Below are 23049 nucleotides of genomic sequence, written 5' to 3'. Positions count from 1 at the left end.
CCGAGATGATTCCCTCAGGCCCTTGAGCACTGCCTTTTAAAACAACACAACAGGCCCATTAGCACTTAATTACATTAACAGTCTGTTTCCCAGCATAACAAACAGTCTTGATTTAGGGGTGATGCAAGTCAGAGTAGCCTGGACAGTGGTTCTGTTTCCCTTTATCAGATGGGAGTTCCCTTAGGTCAGAGACTGTTTTCTCTCTGGAGGAAGTGGTGGGGAATTCCTACTTAGGTGATTTTCATTTAGGCAGATGGTGGAGCTGATATATTTAGAGGCTCCAGAAATATCATTCCATTAATTACACTGCCAAGATCTTGATTACCAGCAGCCTGTTTTACTCAGGTCAGGGCTATTTTAATTTGCACTTGAGATTCTTGTAATACAGGTGGGCAGTGTAGCTAGAGACTGAAATTACTGGGTTGGTAAGATAGATGAATGGATCGATAGATATAGGGATAGATGGGAAGCGGGGAGAGAAGGAGAGAGAGAGACAGAGAGAGAGATATGGGGGGGTGGGGAGGCAGTCCTGCTTTTGCACAGTAGTTCTGGACAATAAAAAATGATTATACAAGCTGAAACCATAGTAAATAATCTTAATCAATTGGAAAACATAATACTGTCCTATAGCCTTTGAAAATTTGTATTAGAATTGAAAATTGTTTTAGTGTCAGCTATAAGTGTGTAGGAACATGCAAAAGTAAAAGCACTGTTTATTTAGTAAACTGTAATTTAAAACATTAGAAAGACTGAGAATTAAAGTGCTTTATTTTCTTGTCAAAAACTTATCAAGAGTAGTCTGAACAGGGCTGTTGCCTTGTCCTTGTTGTGTCACTTATGATACAGCGTGGGCATCTTTTCGAGGCCTTGGCAAGTGGTAATATTCCTTTCTAAGTCTGGTTCAGCAAGCGACACTTTATACTTTGTACTTTGTGATGTGAACTGTCTCTGAGAGTTTCTCAAATATGAAGTTCTCCCCTGGCGTCACTTCTGGGGCATCTTCCTTCACAGCTACTGTCTTCGTCTGCGTTTATAAGTTTAACTTCATTAAGTGCTTCTGACTGTATATCAAGAGTCCCTTGAACCATATCTGTGTCAACATCCCTACGGTCAGCTATTTCTCCTATAATTCTATTTACATTTGATCTGAATTTCACTTCCAGGGTTACCACTTTTTGTTTTGCTGCACTTTCACCTTTTTTGGATGGTTCCCCTTTTCTATTATCCATTCCTGTAAAATGTCACCAAGAGACAAGGAGGAAGCACAACTAACAGATGTGTGTGAACTAACAGATGCATGGTGATCAACCACTGAGGGGCTTTAAAAGAAGTGACGTGACTGGTCAGGGGTCCAGATGCACATCTGCTATTCACACAGTGATTTGTGGACTGAAGAGCTCACCGCAAAGTTTTTACTTGATGAAATTACTCACAGCTAATATACCTTGGTAACTGAGATTTGAACCATGTTGCCGAGAGACTGGTGCTATTAATTAAACCACAGAAGGTGCGAAACAAGGTCACCACTTATGTGGGGTTTGTGTGTCAGGTGAGTGTGCATTTGTGAGTGCTCATGCGTGCGCACGTTATAATCTAGTCTTCCCCTAACCTATTTTATCAAAGATGATTGCAGTCTTTGTAGGACCTGTTCTTTGGGCTTGTTCAACACAAAACAAAAGAGGAGGGTTACTGTGTGGGCTCTAAAGCGAGGTATCTGGCTGGAGAGGTTCAGCTGATTGACAGTCAAGAATGAATGGCAAAAACAGAGAGGAGAGGGTCTCCTTGATTTGTTTCTTTCAGTGGTATGGGAGGAAGGAAAGCACTTGACGATTGGAATGGATGTGGATAAAAGGTTTTAGTAAAAGATTTTAGAGGATTTTAGTCCTGATATGTGAATTCCACCCACTGTGGACAGAATGCTTGTGTCCCCCAAAACTCATATGTTGGAAGCCCTAACGCGATGGCATTTGGAGGTGGGGCCTTCGGGAGGTAATGAGGTCATGTAGGTAGAGCCCCCCATGATGGGATTAATGTCCTCATAAGAAGAGAGGGGGAGTTGGCCCTTTCTCTCCCTCTGTCATGTGAGGATACAACGAGAAGAGGGCTGTCTGTAAATCAGAAAGAGGACTTCCACCAAAACTCGACCATGTTGATACCTTGATCTCGAACCTTGAGGCTCCAGAACTGTGAGAGATACATTTCGGTTGTTTAAACCACCCAATCTATGATACTTGGTTACAGCAGCCTGAACTGGGATGGAGACACCCCCTATTTTCAAAAGGCAAATAAAGGATCTTGAATGTTTTTGGTATGTTTCTTAGTTCTGAAGCTGTGCTTTTGGTATGTGATACTGCTCTGATACTGGATTCTGGGGGGCCCTCACTCATATGGACACATATTCACTGGGCCCCTTTATTAGCTCAGCGTAGTGGAAAGTTCTGGGTTAGGGAATTTGAAAGAAGGTCTCAAACTCTGGCTCTACCACTTACCAGATGAGTGATCGTAGAAAAGTTACTCATTTTCTCCAAGCTTACCTCATAGGATAGAGATTATTTAAAGCACATTGCCTGAAACAGACCAGGCACATCATAAATACTAATTACCAACTTCCCTTCCTCCAGTAACACTCAAGGGAGGCACAGGGATATAAATGCTCCCATTTGAAAGAATCTGAAGTGGATACGAGGAAAGCTGAGGATTGAACTTGCGTCTCAGAGCTTCCACTGGTGTTATTGTTTTGCTGTGCTGTGTTTTACATCCGACAAGAAATAGTTTGCAAACTCAGATACCAAGGTGAAGCTAAGGCAACTCCTAGTGAACTGAGCACAAAACAAGTCAGCAATTCTGCCATGTGCCTGTTTATTATTGCTTTTCTAAGTAGCAAGTGAGTTACAACTCAGTTTATTTTTCTCTTGTCTGAAATAGGACCTTTGAAAACACCTCCATGATTACTGTAAAAAAGATTAACTAAAGAACAATGATTGGAAAAAATGTGTTTGGGGCATGATGCATTTTATAATTCAGGGTAGGGATTAGCATTCCTGGCTTCTTTGGGGACAGACAGGGGCCTGAGAGGAGTGAAACATTCTGAGACTAATTGTGGGACAGACTTTACATTGTGCACCTGGCCCATGTACAGGTGAGGGCACTCACAGGGGAAAGCAGTCCAGGACCTGTCACTGTGGCGTAGTTGACAGAACCAGGAAGTCAAGGTGACGAGGACTATGGCGCCAGTTCAAAGGCTGCTGGCCCAGTGTTGACACTTGATACTGTAGAGAATCCAGAGAATGGCTCCTAGAGTTCAAGGAAAGAGTAAAATTGATTGTAGTGGGTGAGCTGCAGTGGATTCTTTTGCAAGTTAAGTAAAAGAATCATGGTTTCACCGCACTGTCCCACTCTCTTAATTATTTCTGTATTTTTATTTAGAGTGTGACTTTAGAGAAAACATCTTCCATCCTCTGGGTCTCAGATAAAAAGAAGAGCTTGGGTTAGATCACTGTCTTTGTTCAGGTTGCTATAACAGAAAACTGTAGACTAAGTGGCTTAAACAGCAAACATTTATTCCTCACAGTTTTGCAGCTGGAAGTCCAAGATCAGAGAGCCAACATGGGGTTCTCGCAAGGGCTGCCTTCCTGGTTTGTAGACGGCTACCCTCTTGCTTACATGATGGAGAGAGAGAACGCTCTGGTCTTTCATCCTCTATATGGGCACCAATCCCATTTATGAATACTCCACCCTCATGACCTCATCTAAACTTAATTACCTCCAAAAGGCCCCACCTACAAATACCATCACATTAAGGATGAGGGCTTCAATACATGGATTTTGGGGGATACAAACATTCAGTCCATAGCAATCATTCCTAAATTCCCTTCTCTCTGATTTTGCATAGGAAGGTTCCCTGCTGGCCACAAAGTCAAAATCAAACCTTCTTTCCACTTTTCCAGATCTTCCATAATTGGATGTCCTCCAAGGTACCAGATTTGCGTGTTACCTTCCTTCAGGATGAAGCATCACCTCCCTTTAGATCTGCCCTCCCAATAAGCTGTATTAATTCATTACCTCCATTTTTTTTCCTCATGCTCATTCTCCTCTCTTGGAGAGCACAGAACTCTCCCCATTTGACTCAAGAACTGGCCATTTTGTAGGAGCCGTTCTTCCAGTCCCCAGACCATCTCACAGAAAAAATAATGTTAATATAAAGTTTAACTCCTGTGTAGTGTAGAAGAGGGTTTAGGATTTGCATCGAACTAGACTTTAAAACGGAAGTTGTTATTGTTTCATATCGTTTTAGTTCATGTAAATGCCAATTCTAAAAACGTGAAGTTAAATATATGTACAAATCTTGTCCCAGTGCTACTGGTAGTCCACAAAATCAAAGATTAACAGTACAGGGAAAGACAAAGGACATCAATTTAAGGTAAATTACAGCTGAATATATACAGGATCACACTTTATAGCTTTCCAAATACCAAGCAAATTTGCTAATATTTGTGATAATATAAGAAAGCCACAGTATTAAGCATTTGCTATTCATTGTAACATTTTGCTAAAAACCATTCATATGTCTCCACACTAGGATTCAGTATTAAATATTTATTCAAAAATGATTCCAGTTTGAATTGATTCCCATAGAATTGATCCATGGTAATCTTTTGGGAAGTTTTAGGTGAAGGCAATAAAAGATATTCTTACTTCTGATAATTGTCCATGATAAGTCATCATTACTTTATGGATACAATACATCATACAATTGAAAGGGACATTTGTAATGGTCATCTGAAATTACATCCAAAGAACAATAATATTCTAAAAACAGAAAAAGTGTTTTATGCACCTTTATTATTTCTCCTAAAAACATGTCTACTGGTAATTTGGGATAAGCAAAAGGCATATGCAGGCAATTCATATGTGAGAAAAATGGAACCTTTGGAAAAATTTTCAATATCATTAATAAAGACCCACTACTATATTTCGACTATCCAAATGGTAATGACTTTAATTCTCGTTTGTATTAACAGAGATGAGAGAAACATACTTTTGGGAGTTGAGACCATCTCAGTTATTTGGAAGGTGGAGAGAGATGCATTCTGGGCAGCCTCCCTTTGCCCTTCCAGAGTCAGGCTCTACCTTTCCCATCCTGCTCTGTGTCCTGGAAGGCTGACCTTCACAGAGTGCATCACTGGGGCTCCTTTGCCTCTGGCTTCCGGTCAGCCACAGCCAATGGGAGACACCAGCAGATCAGCGGGCAGAGGTTGTGTTTCTCTCTCAAAGACCACAGCTATAAGTGTGCGGCCCTTTCCTATAGTTACAAGTCTTGCTAGTTTTTATAAGTCTTGCTGGTTTTCACTCGGTAATACTTCTCCATCTCTTATTGGTTTCCCTTACCTTGGTCACACTTTATAAGTTTTTCCTGCAGTAAATCCTTGCCATCCCTTTTGAGTTTGCCGTCCAACTTCTGCCAGGACCCTGAAATATGTGGCATGTCTCTAAGTTCACTCAGGACCATATCCAAGGGAGGGTATTTTCCATCCCTTTTTCTTCTATAGTGAATGTCTGTTGCTTTTGCTCCCCCAGAATCCATTTAGTATTTTCTTTACACAGCAGCCTAATTTTCCATTGGAGAACCACCTCTCCTCATCTCTGAGTGCACATGGCTTAGAGGAGGCTGACCTCAGCCTCAGCATGGGGCTGAACACAGGATTTAAGTCAGTCCAATTAGGCTTCATCTCAGCACTTCGTTTGGAACTATGGGGGCAAAGATGGGCAGCTGTAAGGAACAATGCAAGCCTGGAATAGTCAGGCCAAGGAAGAGCGCTTGCCTAAGTATAAACCAAGAAAACAGGAAAAGGTGCAAAGAGATGGAGAGGGAAACCTAATATCATTATGTAAACCCCTTGATCCTCCCATGCCTGAAGCGTATCCTGGGACATTGTAGTTATCAGAAGCGCCACCACCCCTTTTTTTGCTTAAGCCAAGCTGAGCTTTCTGTTACTTGCAAATGAAAGATCCCTGGCTAGTAACAGGGCTTCTCCTAATAAAAATACATATATTTGGAGAGAGTAAAAAGTGGAGATGTTAGAAACGGTGACTTCCAAAATTGAGGTCATCCAGATTTGCAGTGTTGTTTTCATCAAGAACCCTGACACATAAGAGCCTACCTGTGGTTTGTGTTTATTATGATTTTGGAGCTACCACCACCTGCCTTGTCCCTTGACTCCTTTGCAATCTGTGAGAGATGGGACACTACCAAACGGAACAGCTCACTTTGTGTTGAACTTTGTGGCTGAGCCCCACGCATGAACTGATACAAACAAAGAACAATGGTGAAAAACAGCCAAATGCTGTGTTTAAGCATTATTTTCAAGTGCCATTTAACTGGGCCTTCTCAGGTGACATGGTTCCCTGGCAGGAAAGCGGTTATTGTGGTGATCATTATTCCCATTTACCACCTATTAGAATGTGAGTCACTGGGAGGTCAGACTGTCCCCAAAGCCCAGTGTTCCTGAGCACTCGAGGTCAAGCTAAAGAGATAGCAACCAAGTGTAGGGAAAATGACAAAGGCTCAGTCCTTTGAAGTGAAGAAAAGGGTTAACTCCCAGGAGATCAAATGAGTTTTACTAGCTTCTACATATCACATAGCTTGGGAAAAGAAATCAGAGTGACAGTGTTGATATGACTCCAGGTGCTTTCCACAGCAGCTGTCCTCCCTGAGAACAGACACCACGTCTTTGTTCAGTAGACACCCCTCCCCATGCCCGCCTAGTGCCATGCCTGGCTCAAAATAGGAGTTCAAAAATGATGGCGTTCAGGGTCCGCTGGCTTAAGAGTACAGATAAAATGCAAGATAATATAGGAAAAGGGTCGGCACATAGTCTTCGCTCAAAGAAATCTTTGCTGATATTATTATTGCTATTATTTGTAAACGTATCTGTGTTATTAACAAGCAGGTTCGTCAAAACCCACACAAACACTTTTAAGCAACAATTTCAACTTCCTTACCTTCCAAGGCAACAGCTCTGTTGTGCGTTTGAGTTATTATTCCCGCCCTTCATGTATAGATATGGGCATCAAACTGTTCATCTACTCACTCATTCATTCATTCATTCATTCAACAAACAATTAGTGATCGCCTGCAATTTGCCACACGTTGGAGTATACGTGGGGGAAGCAAAGTTGATTGAGATACAACCCCTGTAAAATGCAGAGGCAACCTGGTTGGAGACGGACTAGTAATCCAAATAGACAGTGAGTGAGAGACTCAGCCTATGGGATGAGGTAACTGACCTCAATGGTTGCTCCAGTGCTGGTGAAACCTGGGGGAAAACGACAATTATGGGGGGATGTTTTCCTTACCTTTTCTGCAAGCCAGCCGAGGTGTCGGATATCTCGGCTCCCAGCAATGCCTGTTTTCCCCAGCTGCTCTCTGACCTCTGCAATCACTCTGGCCAGCAGGTCACTGACATTGGAATGGATGGCACTGAACCAGGCCTGGGCAGTGGCTGAGTCCTTGCTCCTCAAGATCACCGTATGTTTAGCATCTGGAGAGTGGATTTCAAGCTGCCTAGAGAAGCAAAGAGAAGGGTTAGAAGGTTTCCTGGCAGATCACGCTTCTTCCAGTCCTGGGCCACAAAGGTGAACTCATTCTTTACTCTTACTTTTAGACTGTCAGTTGTGCATGGTTCACCTCAATGGTCCCATCATTCACTCACTCACTCACTCACTCACTCATTCTCCCACAAATATTTGTTGAAGACCCAGTCATTGGTCGAGGTGCTGGGGGCATAGGCATCCAACCACCATATCACCTGAATTAAGGACGTCTGGTTTTCCTGTTATTCAGCTGACTGGCTTGTTTGTAGTATCGTATCAAGACTTCCAAGCTGTAAGCTGATACGAAGTTTTCTCACCTCTCAATCCACAGAGTATTTTAACACATTGTTTGTGGGAAACGAGTAAACTCGTCATATCGCCTCTAGTTGGAACCGGCAAAAATTTTGCAAAGTAAATAAATAGAGACCTCTTTTTAAACTAAAACACTGAAAGTTTCATAGAAAAATATCAAATAGATTGAAAGATATGAATATTTTACGGAAAGTCTAATTTTGGCCAGAAAATGTCAAAAAAGCCCTGCGTTACGACGCGATTTGGCGGAAAAATGCCCGCTTACAAAGTTAATAATGTACTCATATCCTTGCTGCTGCTGGCAGGAAGTAGATTGGAATATCTAGCCACATGCTGAATCTCACTGCTCAGTGGTAATTGTGAATATGTTAGAATTAAAGGTGACCAAACTTTGCATTCTTTAGGAATCCTGTCTGTGGCACATTTACTTACCACTTAACGCTTGGACAAAAGTAGTAAAGTAGTGAAATGGCCTAGGAAGGGGTAACAATAGGGAGACATATGCACTGTGAGTGTTATATTTAAAATCAAAACACGAAAGTTTATGCCAGAACTCCAACTGGATCACCTGGGATTCAGAAGGAGAGATCTGAATACTGTAATTGTGGTAAAAGGAGGAAATTCTAGATAGATATTTTTTTTTAGTTTAACTTTTTGTTTTGAATTACTTATAGGTTAACATCATGTTGCAAAAATAGTACAGAGAGGTCTCAGCATACCCTTCACCCAATTTTTCTCGATGATGGTTATATTTTACGTAATTATAATACAATATCAAAACCAGGGAAGTGACATTGGTAGCATGTAAGTGTATAGTTCCATGCCATTTTATCACGTGCAGATTTGTGTAACCACCACTGCGATCAAGGTACAGAATTAGTCTATCACCACAAAGCTCTCCCTCCAGCTATCATTTAGTCTCCCTTCCGCACCACAATGCCAAATCCCTGGAAACCATTAACCTGTCCTCCATGTCTATAATTTTTAGACATAATTTTTATTGCAGAGAGAAACAATACATTTTATTCATTCATGGATACATGCAAATAAATACCATTTATTCATTCATGTTTGCATTACAAAGATATAGGGATTGGGGATCTGAATAAAACGATCTGTTTAATTTCCTTCATCCCTTAACAATTATGCTACATTAAGCATTTGCTATGTGCCAAGCAGAAATTTAAATCCTTTTATGTTATTTTATGTAATTTTCCTACTAGCCCTCTGTCTGATATTATTAATCCCATTTAATGGAAGAAAAAACTGAAGTTTGGAGGGAAAGAGAAAGAGGTAATTTACCCCAGACCTGGGATTCAAACCTGTGTTGGTTAGGCTCAAAAGCCCATGAATCAAATACTGTATTATGATGTCTCTCCTTTAGACTGGTCAACCTAACAGGGGAATACCCATTGTCCTCTATGGCTGTTCAAGGGCATCATCACCAGCAAACATATCCCGAAGCTCCGGAGTGTCAAAATAACAAGAAAATCAGAAGTCCCAAGTAACCTGGCCTCATTTACATTTGAAACCAACTTTTTAGACTGAGGAAACCTTTTTACCCATAAACTTAAATTGTGGAAAAAAGAATGATGTAGAAAGTGGAATGTCTCTAGGGGAGTTTTAGCAATAATTAGCTTTTTTTTTTTTTTTCTGGTAAGAAATTTGCAAAACAAGACTCCTCATTGAGGCTCCAAAGGTTTTATGTGATGAAACAGGGAATTCTTTCAGTGACATTTGTCCTCATCTGGGAGAATTAATCTCATGCCTCTTGGGCACTTCACAAAGAAATGGGCAGTCAATCTGAAGTGAGTTTTCCTTCCCTCCCAAAGTTCTTACTCTTCAGTAAAGTTGCACAAACTAGGATTCTGGGAAAGCAGTAATGAGAGCTGAACTTGCATTTCAAATTATCCTATTAATATCTATTATTCTAAGAATTTAAAACAGGCAAATATTTATTTTACCATATTTTCTTTTAAAGATCTGGATTTGTTTTTAAAGAAATGACAGCTTGGGAAGCAACCACTCCCCAGGTACCACACACACACACACACATACACACACACGCACACACACAAATAATGCCAGCACAAAAGCAAGCAAGAAAGAATATTTTCTTTGTTGGGTTGCCAGGATATCCCTGGGGGAAAGCTGACTTGTAAACAGAGGTACAGACTAGTGAAGAGGAGGCCCATTTGCTCCAGGTTTTTGACAGTATTTATCATTACTATTAATTTTTAAGTAAGATTTTAAGTATAACACATAGATAGAAAAGTGCACAAATTGTCATGTACAGCTCAAATGTGCTTCCTCAAAGAGAACGCATTTATATAACCACCAGTCAGATCAAGAAATAGAATATTATAGAGGTCCCCTTTAACATCCTCTTTCCAGTTACTGTCCCCCAAAATTACCACTATTAGGATTTCTGTCACCATGGATTACTTTTGTCTTGGGAAAAGTGGATGGGGTTTTGTTTGTTTTCATTGGTTCTTGTTGCCTGTAGTATAGAGAGGACCTTGGACTATTTCTGAGGCAAAGTTTAAATACCAGGTTGTGTTTTTTCAGTGATGGTTCTCAAGATGTGGCCACAGACCAACAGTAGCAGTATAACGTGGAGACTTAATAGAAATGAAAATTCTTGGCTCCCACTCTGGGCCCACTGAATTATAAATTCTAGGGGTGAGGCCCGGCAAACACCCTCCAGGTAAATCTGATGCAATTCCAGTCAGAGAAAGGCTGCTGTATGGGTTCATAAGAGAAAGCACTGAGCTTGGTTGCTTGCCAGGGTTCCCAATGGCTGAGGTAGACATGCTGAGAGGTGAATTGACCTCCCCCACACCCAACCAGCCTCAACGAAAGAACACAGAAGACGACACAGAATAGAGAAGACCATGGCTTTTAGAGTCAATGAGGAAGCAGATGTTCTCATTCAAAAGCATTCTTCAGAAACCCTTAAAATCGTGTTTTTTTAATCATTTAATTAAATATTTTAATTAAATACAGATGCTTGGACCCCATCCCAGACCCACTGAATAAGAATTTCTAGAGGTTGAGGCCTGGATATAAGTTTTAAATGTTCCACAAATTATATAGATTAAGGATCATGGCAGGCCTCTCTAAGTCCAAGCAGAAACTCCCCTAAAGGGATAGATATGCCTGTAGGTGATTGTCACCAGGAGGGCTACACAACAGAGGCTCTTGAAGAGTGTATTAGCAACCCACTGCTGAGTAATTAAGTGGCTTAGCACTCCAAACATTGGTTCCCTCATAGTATCTGCACATCATGAATTAGGGAATGGCTTAGCTGAGAGTGGTTCTGACTCAGGAGCTTCCGGTCACTTCACAGGATATCAGCAGGGGCTACAGGCGTCTGCAGGCTTGACTGGGCTGAAGAGCCACTTCCCAGATGGAGCATTCACATGGCTGTTGGCTGGAGGCCTCAGTTCCTTGCCCCATGGGCTTTTCCAGAGGCTGCTTGAGTGCCTTCATGACATGGGAGCTGGTTTTCCTCCAGACAGCATGAAGGAACGCCTATTCCTTTCATGACCTGATCTTCAATGCCATGTGCCATCACTTCTGGTTCATTATTTTTGTCAGAAATGAGTCACTAAGTCCAATGCACACTCGTGAGGAAAAGAAGTAGGCCTCACCTCTTGAAAGGAAGAGAATCAAAGAATTTGGGATTGTATATTGAAACCACCACAGAGAGGCTTTGGATGAAGCAAAGTTCTGGAGAGTCTATTCCAGATGTAAAGGGAGAGTATTTGGGGCTGTGAACCAGCAACCTAGAAAGAGTTTTTTGATTTGGGTGAAAAAGAAGACCCTTCTTTCTGACTGAGCTGGAACTCCAGGTTATGAAGTGAGACAGACTGTGGGCTCAAGATTAGGGTCAGTGACAACAAGAGGGATGAGAAAGAGCCTCTCGTTGGCAGCTACGGGAGCAGCATGAAACCACCAAAAATGATGGTGGGTTAAGCATTGTTGGTTGTCCTGGCACAGAAATGATGTCAGTTACTTGTGCCATGAATAAATGAAAGAATTTCAATTTCATCATATATATTGAGGGATCAGACATATTCATGGATCTAATGAGGCCATCAGGCCTTCAAGAGGGGAGGAAAGCAGAGCTGAGATGAGAGCCGGAGATCCATTCGTCCCTGACACTCGTATATCCTGGCCCTTTTCTCATGTGTTCCCCTTATTGTCAAATACCATGATCAACATTCGCTTTTCCTTTACTCCCAAAAAAACCCAAAAGGGGAAGGAAAAAAGGGATACAAACTCTTCCTTTTAATGCCAATAAGCTCTATGTTCTAAAGCAAACAATAAGTGCCTGGTGGCACTAAAGTTCCCAGAACCTCTGAGATTCTAGACAAGGTCAACGGCTGATTTTATACATATATTACGTATCACATTACCTAGCACAAAACTAAATACATATACTTTGGTCTAATTTGTCGTTTAATCTCATTTTACCAACATTTGATCCAGTGCAACAAGCTTTTTAGAGTATGAAGAGATAGAGAAAGAAATTGCATTCCTGGGCTGGCTGTGCAGTGGTTCTTCCAGTAGTCCATTTTCTTGCTAATTTAAAGCATGTGTGCCGGGGGTAGTTGTGAAGCACATGGATTTTTGGATTAAGTCTGGCTCTAAAACTTGTTGGTTATGAGGCCTTAAGCAAGTTACTTAACCTCCCTGTGCCTCAATTTCCTTATCTGTAAAATGGCTCAATACACTTGCCTCTGAAGATCACTGGAAAGACTAAATGAGATAATATATGCATGAGATATCACAGTGTCAAGCTGATCTTGATCAATTCTAGTTTATATTCTAGTTTACAATGAATAGTCTCCCCAAATTTGTGTACAGTGAAATGGTAGTGGTCCCATGAGGCAGGCAGCGTTTTCCAGGGTTGGGCTCTGGCTCAACTCTTTTTCAGAGCACTTAGACTTGGAGGAAAATGCAAGCCCCAGAAAAAATGAAAAAGTTATACAAGGACTATTTCTAACAACCTGGAATGGAAAAAAAAACAAAAACAAAAAAACAAAACAACTTTGGGAAGAGATGCATGAGTCTTTTGTGAGATACTGAAAGATCTGGGGCAAACCTGATAATACATCACCACTTTTTCCATCTGCCTCTTTGTTCTAACTGAAAACGCTGTTTGGAGATCAAGTTCAGGAGCACCAGTTGATATGATTGTGGTCATAACCAGAGCTACAACCATCTGTTGAAGTCCCTTTGCTTCCTCAACTGCCTAAGCCAACCAGCGGCAACGGGGGTGAAAGCGAGAAGGGACATGGTTTTATTTTCCTGAAGTATTTTGCTGACAACCTACCCCCAAAGAACCATTTGGTAGGGTCAAACATTTCAGGTAACCCATGCTTTTAAAAATCAATTTCAACTCCAATCATGACTTCATCAATCTGTGAACGTATGGAAGGAGATAAAAATGAGCAAATGAAGTAGGAAGAGGGGAGGGAGGAAGAGGGAGAGGAAGAAAAGGAACATCAGAACAACTCAAGAGTGGGGAAATAACTAAGTGGTGTGTGAATATGCCACTGTGGCTGGCTGGGTGAAGTTATTAAAGTCAGGGAACCAAAAATGCCTAATACAATGGGAGTGAAAAAAAAAAAAGCAGCACAGGACACTGATGTAAAAATGATCTATGTGCATGCTGGGAAATATGGAGACTATGCCTGGAGAGGTGTACAGGTGGGTTCCACTAGGAAGGAAATTGAGTGACAGGAGGACAAGTTTAGAAAGGAGATTTTTTCACTGTATAACATTGAATCTTCTGAATTTTTTTTCCGTGTGAACCCATTGTGTATTCACTGTATTTGAACAAAAGAGGAGGAAGAGGAGAAGGAAGAGGAGGCAGAGCAGCAGAACTGGCCTGTTGGAAAAAATAACCCTGTCTCAAGTCCAAGCTCTGTCATTTGTAAACTATGCTTCCTTATGGGTGACTGTGCTTCTGTCTGCCCAGTTTCCATGCCTGCTTTTCTGCTAAGAGGCTTTACTCCTATTCTCAGTCTATGTGGCTCAGGGGCTTCATGGTTTGAGGGTTGTAGGTGTGATCCAATGTGGAGATCCAGACCCAGGACTTCTGCAGGAGTAATTGCTAAGGAGACGTTCATTCTCATCATATATACTGAGGATCAGACATAATCAGGGATCTAATGAGGCCATCTGGCCAGTGAGGGGAGGAAAGCAGAGCTGAGATGAGAGACGGAGATCCAGTCGTCCCTGACACTAGGTATGCCCTTGCACTTTTCTCATATGTTCCCCTTATTGTCAAATGCAACTGAAAATCCCGATTCATATACTGACCACAAATAGGTCACTTAACTTCTATGAGCCTTGAGCTTCTTTATTGCCTATAAAATAAAGATGATGGTGATGATGACGATGAAAGTGATAACAATGCTTGTAATGAAGATGATAATAGTAACCTTTGCAGGGTCACAAGAGCATCACATGAGATCCTAGTTCTGAAAGTGCTTTGTGACTTGTAAATATCCTGATGTTAGTAGTTGTCATTTATGCTTTTGGCATTTTAAGCCTCTTCTGTAGACTCAGTAATTGGGTAGAGGCACATTAGGGAATACAGTGCTTTTGTATTGCATTTTGTATTGTACTGAGTCTCTCTTAATTACACTCTCAGTAAAGAGACATGGCGTGCATATTGAAACAGAAAATCCCAGTAAATTTCCTGGGTTACAAATTAAAGTTGGAACCATGCAGCGATTTCTTGGCCATGCACACAGATACTCTGTGTTTGCAAGTATTCCTGAGCACTCACCGGTGTTTAGCATGGGTGGGGTGCTGTAGAGGCAAGTAGAGTAGCTGGTGCCGTCTCCAAGAAGCTCACCCTGTGTAGTAGGTTTAATTGGTATCCCCCCCAGCCCAAATGTATGTCTGTCCAGAACCTCAGAATGTGACTGGTTGAGAAATAGAATCTTTGCAGAAGTAATTAAAGTAAGGCTGGCAGTGGCATCCTTACCTCATTAATCTACCCACTGGATTAGGTGGTTCCAACATCCAATAAGAGTGCCATTATAAGAGACAGAAAAGGCACAGAGACACAGAGAAGAAGGCCCATGAAAAGATGCAGGTAGAGAATGGAGTGATGCCTCCACAGGCCAAAGAATGCAAGGGTCTGACAACCATTGGAAGCTGCGAGACAGGCTTGGGACGGTTTCTCCCTCAAAGTCTCTGGAAGGAACCAACCCTACCAACAACTTGATTTCATACTGACGGCCTCCACAACAGAGAGAATAAAGTTCTGATGTTTTAAGCTTTCCATTTTGTGCCATTGTGATGTAGAAGTTCTAGAAAACGAATACACCTAGTAACTATCTTCCTGTGCATAGCTGGGTGGGGACTGCACTACTGCTTAAAATAAATGGAGACTTTTAGATATTTAAAGTAACTTGGAAGACGCAGATCATTTAGAACTGTGGCAATCATGCTTCATTTTCAGTCAAAAAGGCTTCTCCTTGGCCAAAAAACAAAAACACCTTACTCTCACCAACATTGAATTCTATAACCCAGAAAGAAAAAGGGAACCCTTCTGGAATGAGGGACATTTATAAAGCACCTGGAAGCATGCTGGCCCATAGTAGGCCTACATTCAGTAAATCAGAGTGGCTTCCACTACCTTCTTGGCAATAAAAAAAAAAAAATCTAGACACCTTCCTTGCTAGTCCTATATTCCTGTTGAGTCCTATATTTCTGGAACTGAGAAAGAGGGGGAAGGGAGTAAGTAAAGAAGCAATAAAGTCAGGACGGCTGATTGGAGTTATTTTCAGCAGGCCAGTCTTTATAACTCCTATTTTGTTCCCCAGTTGAACTGACCACTGCTTGATGAATTGTGTTTATCTGTAGTTCAGCGATAAAGTTCTCTTTTAATTCCCTGCTGAATAGAAATATTTAGGGCAATGCCACAGCTGTGTTTATTCTCACACTCCACCACAGTTATGTAAATACTGCCTATGGAACTATTTCTGATAAAGGCCCGTACCAACCCCGAGGAATTAGACGCTCACTCTAGATGTCTGCCAAGATGAGCAGTTTCGATCCAGCTTGGCACCACATATGAATGATATCACAGCTTCTCAGAGATCATTTGGCAAACCTCGCAATAAAAGAGTAATTTTCTTCCTCTCTCACTCTCTCAAAGGCTCCCACTGAGCCAAATAATATTTCCCATCATTCTCTACTCCCCCTGTTTAGAAGCACAAGGCTGACACACAAAAGTTGGAAGCCTCCTACCATAAAATTGATAAATAAAACAAAACGTGCAACCTGGCAACAAAGGTTTCAAGTGACTGTTCCCCTCCACTGTGAAGCCAGAGAAAATGCAAATGAAGGTAGTCGTGAGGATGGGACCTGTGGGCTTACAGCAAACACCAGGAATCAAAGGGAATTCAAACACATGGCCTTGACAGTTGCTTCCCGTTCCATAAATCTGCGATTCTTATGGTTGATAAAAAACTACTTCCCAACACACGAAGTCATGGCACTCTATTAACAGTGGCTCTCTCTAGATAGTGGACTTTTGAGGTATTTTTTCATTTATTCCCCCCTTTCTGCTTTTCTATCATTTCCAATTTTTGGTAATGTAATCAGAAAAATATTAGAAAAAGTTTCTTTAAGAAAATAAATGTACACCTTTTGCTATAATGTCATCAGTGAAATGATTCATGAGGAAAAAATACTCTCGTGAAAAAGACAACGTGAAAGAAAAAAGAGAGATTCTTTTCAAAGTCTCCCAATTGCTTGTGACTCAAAGACTTTAGAAAACATGAAAAGATAGGGAGTAAACATATTCATAATGAGGATAAGTGCTTGTCCTGTGGGGATGTCAAGTCTACCACTAAACATGTTCCCTTTTCTCATTGTATTCTTCCCACCATCCTATGAGGTGACTAGTATTAATGTGTCCCCTTCCCAGGTGAGAAGATGGTACCTCAGAGGGGTTAGCTTGACTAATCTTCTAGCCAATAAGAGGCAAAGCTAGAACTGGAACCCCAGTTCCTATGACTCCAAAGCCTGGGTCTTCACCACTACCTTTTATTTACTAGGGTGTTTGTAAAGTGTGGTGTGTTGCTTAAGAGTAGGGGAACGTTTTTCATGTTGGTTGCTGTTCAGAATCTTTCAACATCCTTCCTTGTCTGTGTATTTGGAAAATTTTCCAAATTATGAGTCGAGCTTTCCCAAGGTAGAAACCAGAATTCGAGTTTCCAGCCTTCCTTGCTGTTGGGACACAGAGCCACTCACTGAAAACGGCAACTTTGATGGAGGCAATGTGAGGAAATAAATGTACATGGAATCCATATTTTGTACAGTATGGCGGTGGAGGCATCCAGCCCTTAGTGGTAGCAGTGGCATTGGTTTTTCAGTCTTGAGTTGTCATTGGTGTAAACTGAGGCAGTTGTGTGGGCTATGGGATGGTTAAGTAGTATTTTTTTCTAGAACAGCCCTCCCAATGTGTTTGAGTGTTGAGCTGCTTAGCCTGGCTCTCTGAACTCTTTGGAAAAATATGTTGGCACCCTACATATCCTTAGCCAGAGTTGATTCTCCTACCTGAAACTACCCTCCCCAGCTACGAATGCAGATTTGGGAATCTGGTTGCCATTATGGGAGCTAATGAGATCATCTAAGGAATGTGTCAAGCATGAGCAGTTAATGGAAAAGAAGCCAGAAAAGGTGTTCTGCTGTTTTGCTCAAAATCCCATTTCAAAAACAGGTCATGCGTGATCGAGTATTCTGCTAACGTCTCAGGGAACCTGACAGTATCTCTCATGTTGGCTACATTTCAGTTTTTCAGTAACACATAAATTTATAAAATATGTGAAGAATTTCAGCACGTCGGCCCTTCCTAGGGGAATGATATTGTTATCAAAGTTTTAGAAGAAGAGTCGGCTAATTAATGTCAAACTAGAGAAAACATTTTGTCTTTCCACTGCACTCTTCATCTGTACCTCACAAAACATTCTGTGGTTTGACCTTGCTCAACTCATTATTATGATTATTTTTTGAAAAGTCATCTAAATGTACAAGGTGCTATGCGGGTCACGTAAATGTACACTTGTCTTTATTATCCATACACTTACCGTGTTTCCCAAAAAATAAGACCTAGCTGGACCATCAGCTCTAATGCGTCTTTTGGAGCAAGGATTCATATAAGACTGGTATTATGTTATATTACATTATATTATATTATATTATATTATATTATATTATATTATATTATATTATACCTGGTCTTATATGAATTTTTGCTCCAAAGGACACATTAGAGCTGATGGTCTGGCTTGGTCTTATTTTCGGAGAAACACAGTAGTACCATACACTGACAAAATAAATACTTCACCCATAGTCCAATCCAGAGAATAGCATTTAGAGCCTGAATGCTGACCTACTTTTTGCTTTTTTGGAATGAGATTATTTTGGGCTAGCGTTGCCAGATTTAGTAAATAAAAAAAATAGGGTGCCCAGTTATTTTGACTTTCAGATAAACAATGAATAAGTTTTTAGTGTATGTCCTATGCAATATCTAGTGGGGGAAATGGTATAAAGTAGGTGGATTAGAAAAATATATAGAAAATAAAACGGATAGGACTTCAAGATGGATTAGCTGTGAGTGGTGGGGAAGAGAAAAGTGTAAAGAATGTTGCCTAGGTGTTTGGCTTAGACAACTGAGTGAATGACAGTGCCCGTTACTAAGATTAAACAACAACAACAGCAACAACAAAACAAAAAACTGAAAATGGGTCAGAGTTGGCGAGAAACATTATGACTTTGGGTAAATATTTCCGGCTTCACTTGGGTGTCTCGCTATAACCTCAAATTTGCAGTGTAGACATACGCCAGCTTATTCTCAGCAGTCTGCTCATTCTATGGCTATTCTGTCTTAATAGCATTCGGACCCTCCCGATAATCCAGGTTGGAGCACCCAATCATCCTTGATGTCCCCTGTCTTCTTCTCCCAGTACCCATTCAGTCTCCAGGTTTTGTCAGTATTATCTTGGGAGTATCTCCTGTTCAGAAGAGTGAGGCAGACTGTAAGTTGCCAAGTTTTCTCAGTTGGAGCTGGGACAATCACTTATCTAGGATGGGACATAAGTTTTATTTTGCTGGCCAACTTTGATTGGTAGCGGTTGCTTGAAATGGTAGTGGCTACCTGAAAAGATGTCTTGAAAAAAAGCCTGAGGTCTCATTTAGGCTCAGCTAGGGAAAATCTCATGATCATTTATTGATGTCTACCAAGGGCCGGGGAGTGGGGATTGGCAGCACTCATGATGTCTGTTTGACATTTCTAGAAAGCATTTCAACTTATCACCCTCCAGAAACAGGCCACCTATACTACTCCTGATTGTCCCGCCCTTGCAGAGAGTCCTGGCTTTTGGTCTTCTGATAATTACTCTTATAAGGCTTAGCTCCCCCATTAGACTGTAAATTACTTGAGGGCATGATGTATACCAGAATTATTTTCATTTTACTCCCACTGCCTGATACATGGAGGGGGTACTCTGTAAGTATTTGCTGGGCTTAGTGGATGGATGGCTCTGTCTACTATTCAAAGCTTATTCCATCTTTATGGTGACTCCCTTTCTTGTCAAGTTTCTACAACTGCCTTCCTTTACATTTTTGTTTTTCCCTTACTAGAAGGTAACCCTTTCAGTGTTGAATAATGGCATTCAATTCTATAGTACAAATTATTTCGGTTCTTTTTCTTTTTTCTTTTGTTTTCTCAGGTTCATTTTCTCTATTCAAAATACTTCCGTTCTAAGTAATAAGCTTGGTATATCAAATAAGTCACATATGTTTGAATATCCCATGAGAAGTCTAGTTTCCATGGATAATGCGTAATCGTGGTCAACTCGGAAATGCTTATTTTATTTTAGACAATTTGCCATGCATGATTTTCTTGGGCTAAAATCATCAATTTGTGATCTTGTGAGCCTTCCCCAGATTTGATGTAAAAACAGGCAGCCTTGTAAATGTGCAAAGCAGAGGAAAAAAGATGACACAGAAATAAAGTAACGAGGCATAGTAATTTGAAGTGCTGATGTCTGAGAGGTAAGAACTCCAGTGGATGCCATCTAGCTCATTTATATCAGAGTTTCATGTAAAATACTAAGATTTATTTGTTTGACTCATTTACAAAATTTTAGATGACTTCTCTTTTGTTAGTTTATCAAATATTTTTCAAGGTCCTGCTAGACATGGCATTAGGCACATGCAGAGAAGGGGAACGCAACACAATTATGTTTTCTGTCATTACTGAGATTACAATCTAGCAATCTTGGACAAGCCCCACTTTCTTAAGCATTCAAATCACATGAGAAATTCCTAACATGAGAGAATAATTTGTATCTGTTTTAGGAGCAGGGAATCTTTCATTAAATTCTCAATAAATGACTGAAGCAATAATTTACTATGTGAAGTTGGCCGCTGCTCACACATAGTGACAGCACTTCACCAGGGCCAAAGTATCACTCATTCATTCAGTTTTCATTTTTACCAAGTCTTTCTTTTCAAGGAGGGAGGAGAAGAAAAGGGCAAAAACATTGTATCTCTAAGGCCCCTATATAAATAAAGATGTCTTACCCATGGAAGGCAGCACATTAGCCACTAATACCCTTCAACAAGGGTTATTAATAGCCGCCACCCAGCAGAGAAGGAGGCCCCGAAGAGGAGACATATATTGGATGGGACGAGAAGCATTTGAAGAGGCTCCACCACATGAAGGGACTAGAGAGTAGCTAGGGAATTTGGAGGCAAGCCGTGGAAAAGACCACAGGCAATTTTGGTTCGCAAGGGAGAACTAGATAGAGAGGAACAGCAGAAACCAAAATTACGCTAGTTCAATATATGAATAAATGAATAATCAGCAACAGAACAAGCAGTCTGGAAGGAACATAGAGGTCATTTAATCCAACCCCTCATTTCAAAGGTGAAATCTCTTAACTTGTGGAGAGAAGTGATCGAGTCAAGGTTACACTGGCAGGTACTAGTATTACTGGACCTAGCAATCCAGACTGCTTCACAACCATGTTTATCCAAGTTCAGAGAATGGGAAAAGAGTACAGAATTCATGGTCTGCTGAAAACAAACTTAACTTTCTTTTTATTTTTCCTGAGGGATAGTTCTGAATGTGGGGCTAGTAGCTCTTTCTGCTTTTGAAATACTCAACTGTTGTCCTTTGTAGATAATTCACTGTCAAGTATTTATGGAATTGACAGTTTCTTAATTATTTTCTCTGGGACACCTTTGCTCAAAGACACTTTCAGTTCTTTCGTAGATAGCAATAATCATTTTCATAACTTGAAGGATTTAAACAAGCACAAACAAATAAATCAGGTCCCCACAAAATTGCTATTTAAAAAAAAAAATTATATCTGAACGATCTTGACAAGTTTTAAATTGTCATGAAATTCTGTGCTGGTTGCAAGAGAGGGTGGAAATCAGAATAATGCAAATGTTCGTCCCAACTTTCGAAAGGTCACACTACACAAAATTCAATCTTTCGCATTCTTATACTAAATGCCAATGGGCCAAACAGGTTGGGAAGAAAGTCAGTTTCTCCGTGAAGCAGCAAAGCTATGAGATTTGTTTAAGTTTGTTTTGACTTCATTAGGTTTTTTTTAAAAAAGAAAATGCGCATTAACATGGAACTGGAAAATTTTTACCAAGGAAGAAATTCACTCAAAGCTTTCTACGTCTTCACACGGAGGTTCATGGGGAAGGAAGGGTGGGAGGGGGCAGACAGTGGGAACGTGGGGAGAATGCTGTGATTTCTGTACTTGCTGCCAGGAAGACCCAAGCTTCTGGGCTGATCAGATGCCTGCCTCTATCTTATAGCATTCCGCACATTTGTTCCCTCCAGGTGTAGGAGTCAATTGATTAAACTTTATATCCACCCTTGGGCAGTCTGCATGAGGACTGCTTATCAATTAGCCTGGACTGCTTTACCAAGATTTCGGTCTACCTCCTCCAAAAAAAGAAACTGAAAGCTGCCAGATTTGGGGGTGGGTGAAGCAAGCACAGATAACCTTTATCACACTTGAATCATTCATTCAAAATGTTCCTTGAATGCCTGCTCTCTGCCAGGCAGTCTGCTGGGCGCTAGGGACACAGAGTCAGAAAACATGGCCTTGGCCTTCGAGGAGCCCCCTGCACGTTATAGAGAGTGTGTGTGGGTGGGGAACACACAATGTGATGTATAGATGATGTATCACAGAATTGTACACCTGAAACTTGTGTAACTTTACTAACAACTGTCACCCCAATAAATTTTAATTACAAAAAAAAGAAAAAAGAAAGTGTGTGTGGTTCTCTAATGGCTTAGATGAGTATGGGGTTAGGTGGGCCAGGAAGGGAAGGAGCAAACAGGGAGAGAGCCTGAAGGGGACCCACTGACAGAACTCAATGTAAGCAAATGGCGTGATCCAACTTGTACTGTAGTGAGAACACGCTGGGAAGATGAGATTGGAGGGGGGAGAGACTGGAGGCAAGAAGACCATCCAGGAAATCTTTGCAGTGATGTGGGTGCCAGCAGGAGAAATGCAAAAGAGAAAACCCTTTTGATATTGAACATTAGACTACAGCAGAGTAAGAAGAGCATTGTGGTATCACCATTTGATTTCTGATTTACTGCTATGGGAAATGGTGTTCTCCAAATATGGACTTCAAAATACCCATGCGCGGACACTGGATTCTGTTAGGCAGATAAATTGGATGTAGTCCAAGCCATTTACAGCCTAGTGAGGGGGTAGGTACCAAAATAATTTTAATACGTGGCAGAACAGGTGTGCCATTAAAGAAGCATGGGGTAGTCAAGGAAGGCATGCTGGAGTGTAAGGGTCAGGAAATACTTCAGGAAGACGAAGGCATGTGCGATGAGGCTTATAGAATAAGAGGATTTTGACAGGTGGAGAACAGCAGGAGGTCATTCCAGTCTGTAGGGACACCGTGTCCAGGGACAGAGAGGCACCAAAGCTGAGGATGTTGGGGAACAGCAAATAGTCCAGTTTCTCTAGAAAACTATTTCTATAACTGCATTTATTTTCTAAACAGTGTTATTTAGGTATAATTGACATAAACTGTACATACTGTCAGTGTATAGTAAGT

At 41.0% G+C, this 23049-nt stretch overlaps 1 protein-coding gene across 2 annotated transcripts in view; it reads right to left on the bottom strand.

The window, feature by feature from the left end:
* Positions 1-23049, bottom strand: part of SNTB1 (syntrophin beta 1) — a 208468-nt gene that overhangs the window by 64856 nt on the left and 120563 nt on the right. For both annotated transcript variants that reach the window (XM_074317034.1, XM_019717404.2), the window contains one exon: positions 7357-7564. In XM_074317034.1, coding sequence (XP_074173135.1) covers positions 7357-7564 — 208 coding nt within the window. The remainder of the gene's footprint in view (positions 1-7356; positions 7565-23049) is intronic.

Source organism: Rhinolophus sinicus, linkage group LG12 (genome assembly GCF_036562045.2).
Source record: "Rhinolophus sinicus isolate RSC01 linkage group LG12, ASM3656204v1, whole genome shotgun sequence".
NCBI lineage: Eukaryota > Metazoa > Chordata > Mammalia > Chiroptera > Rhinolophidae > Rhinolophus > Rhinolophus sinicus.
This window is presented reverse-complemented; position numbering and strand designations above follow the sequence as displayed.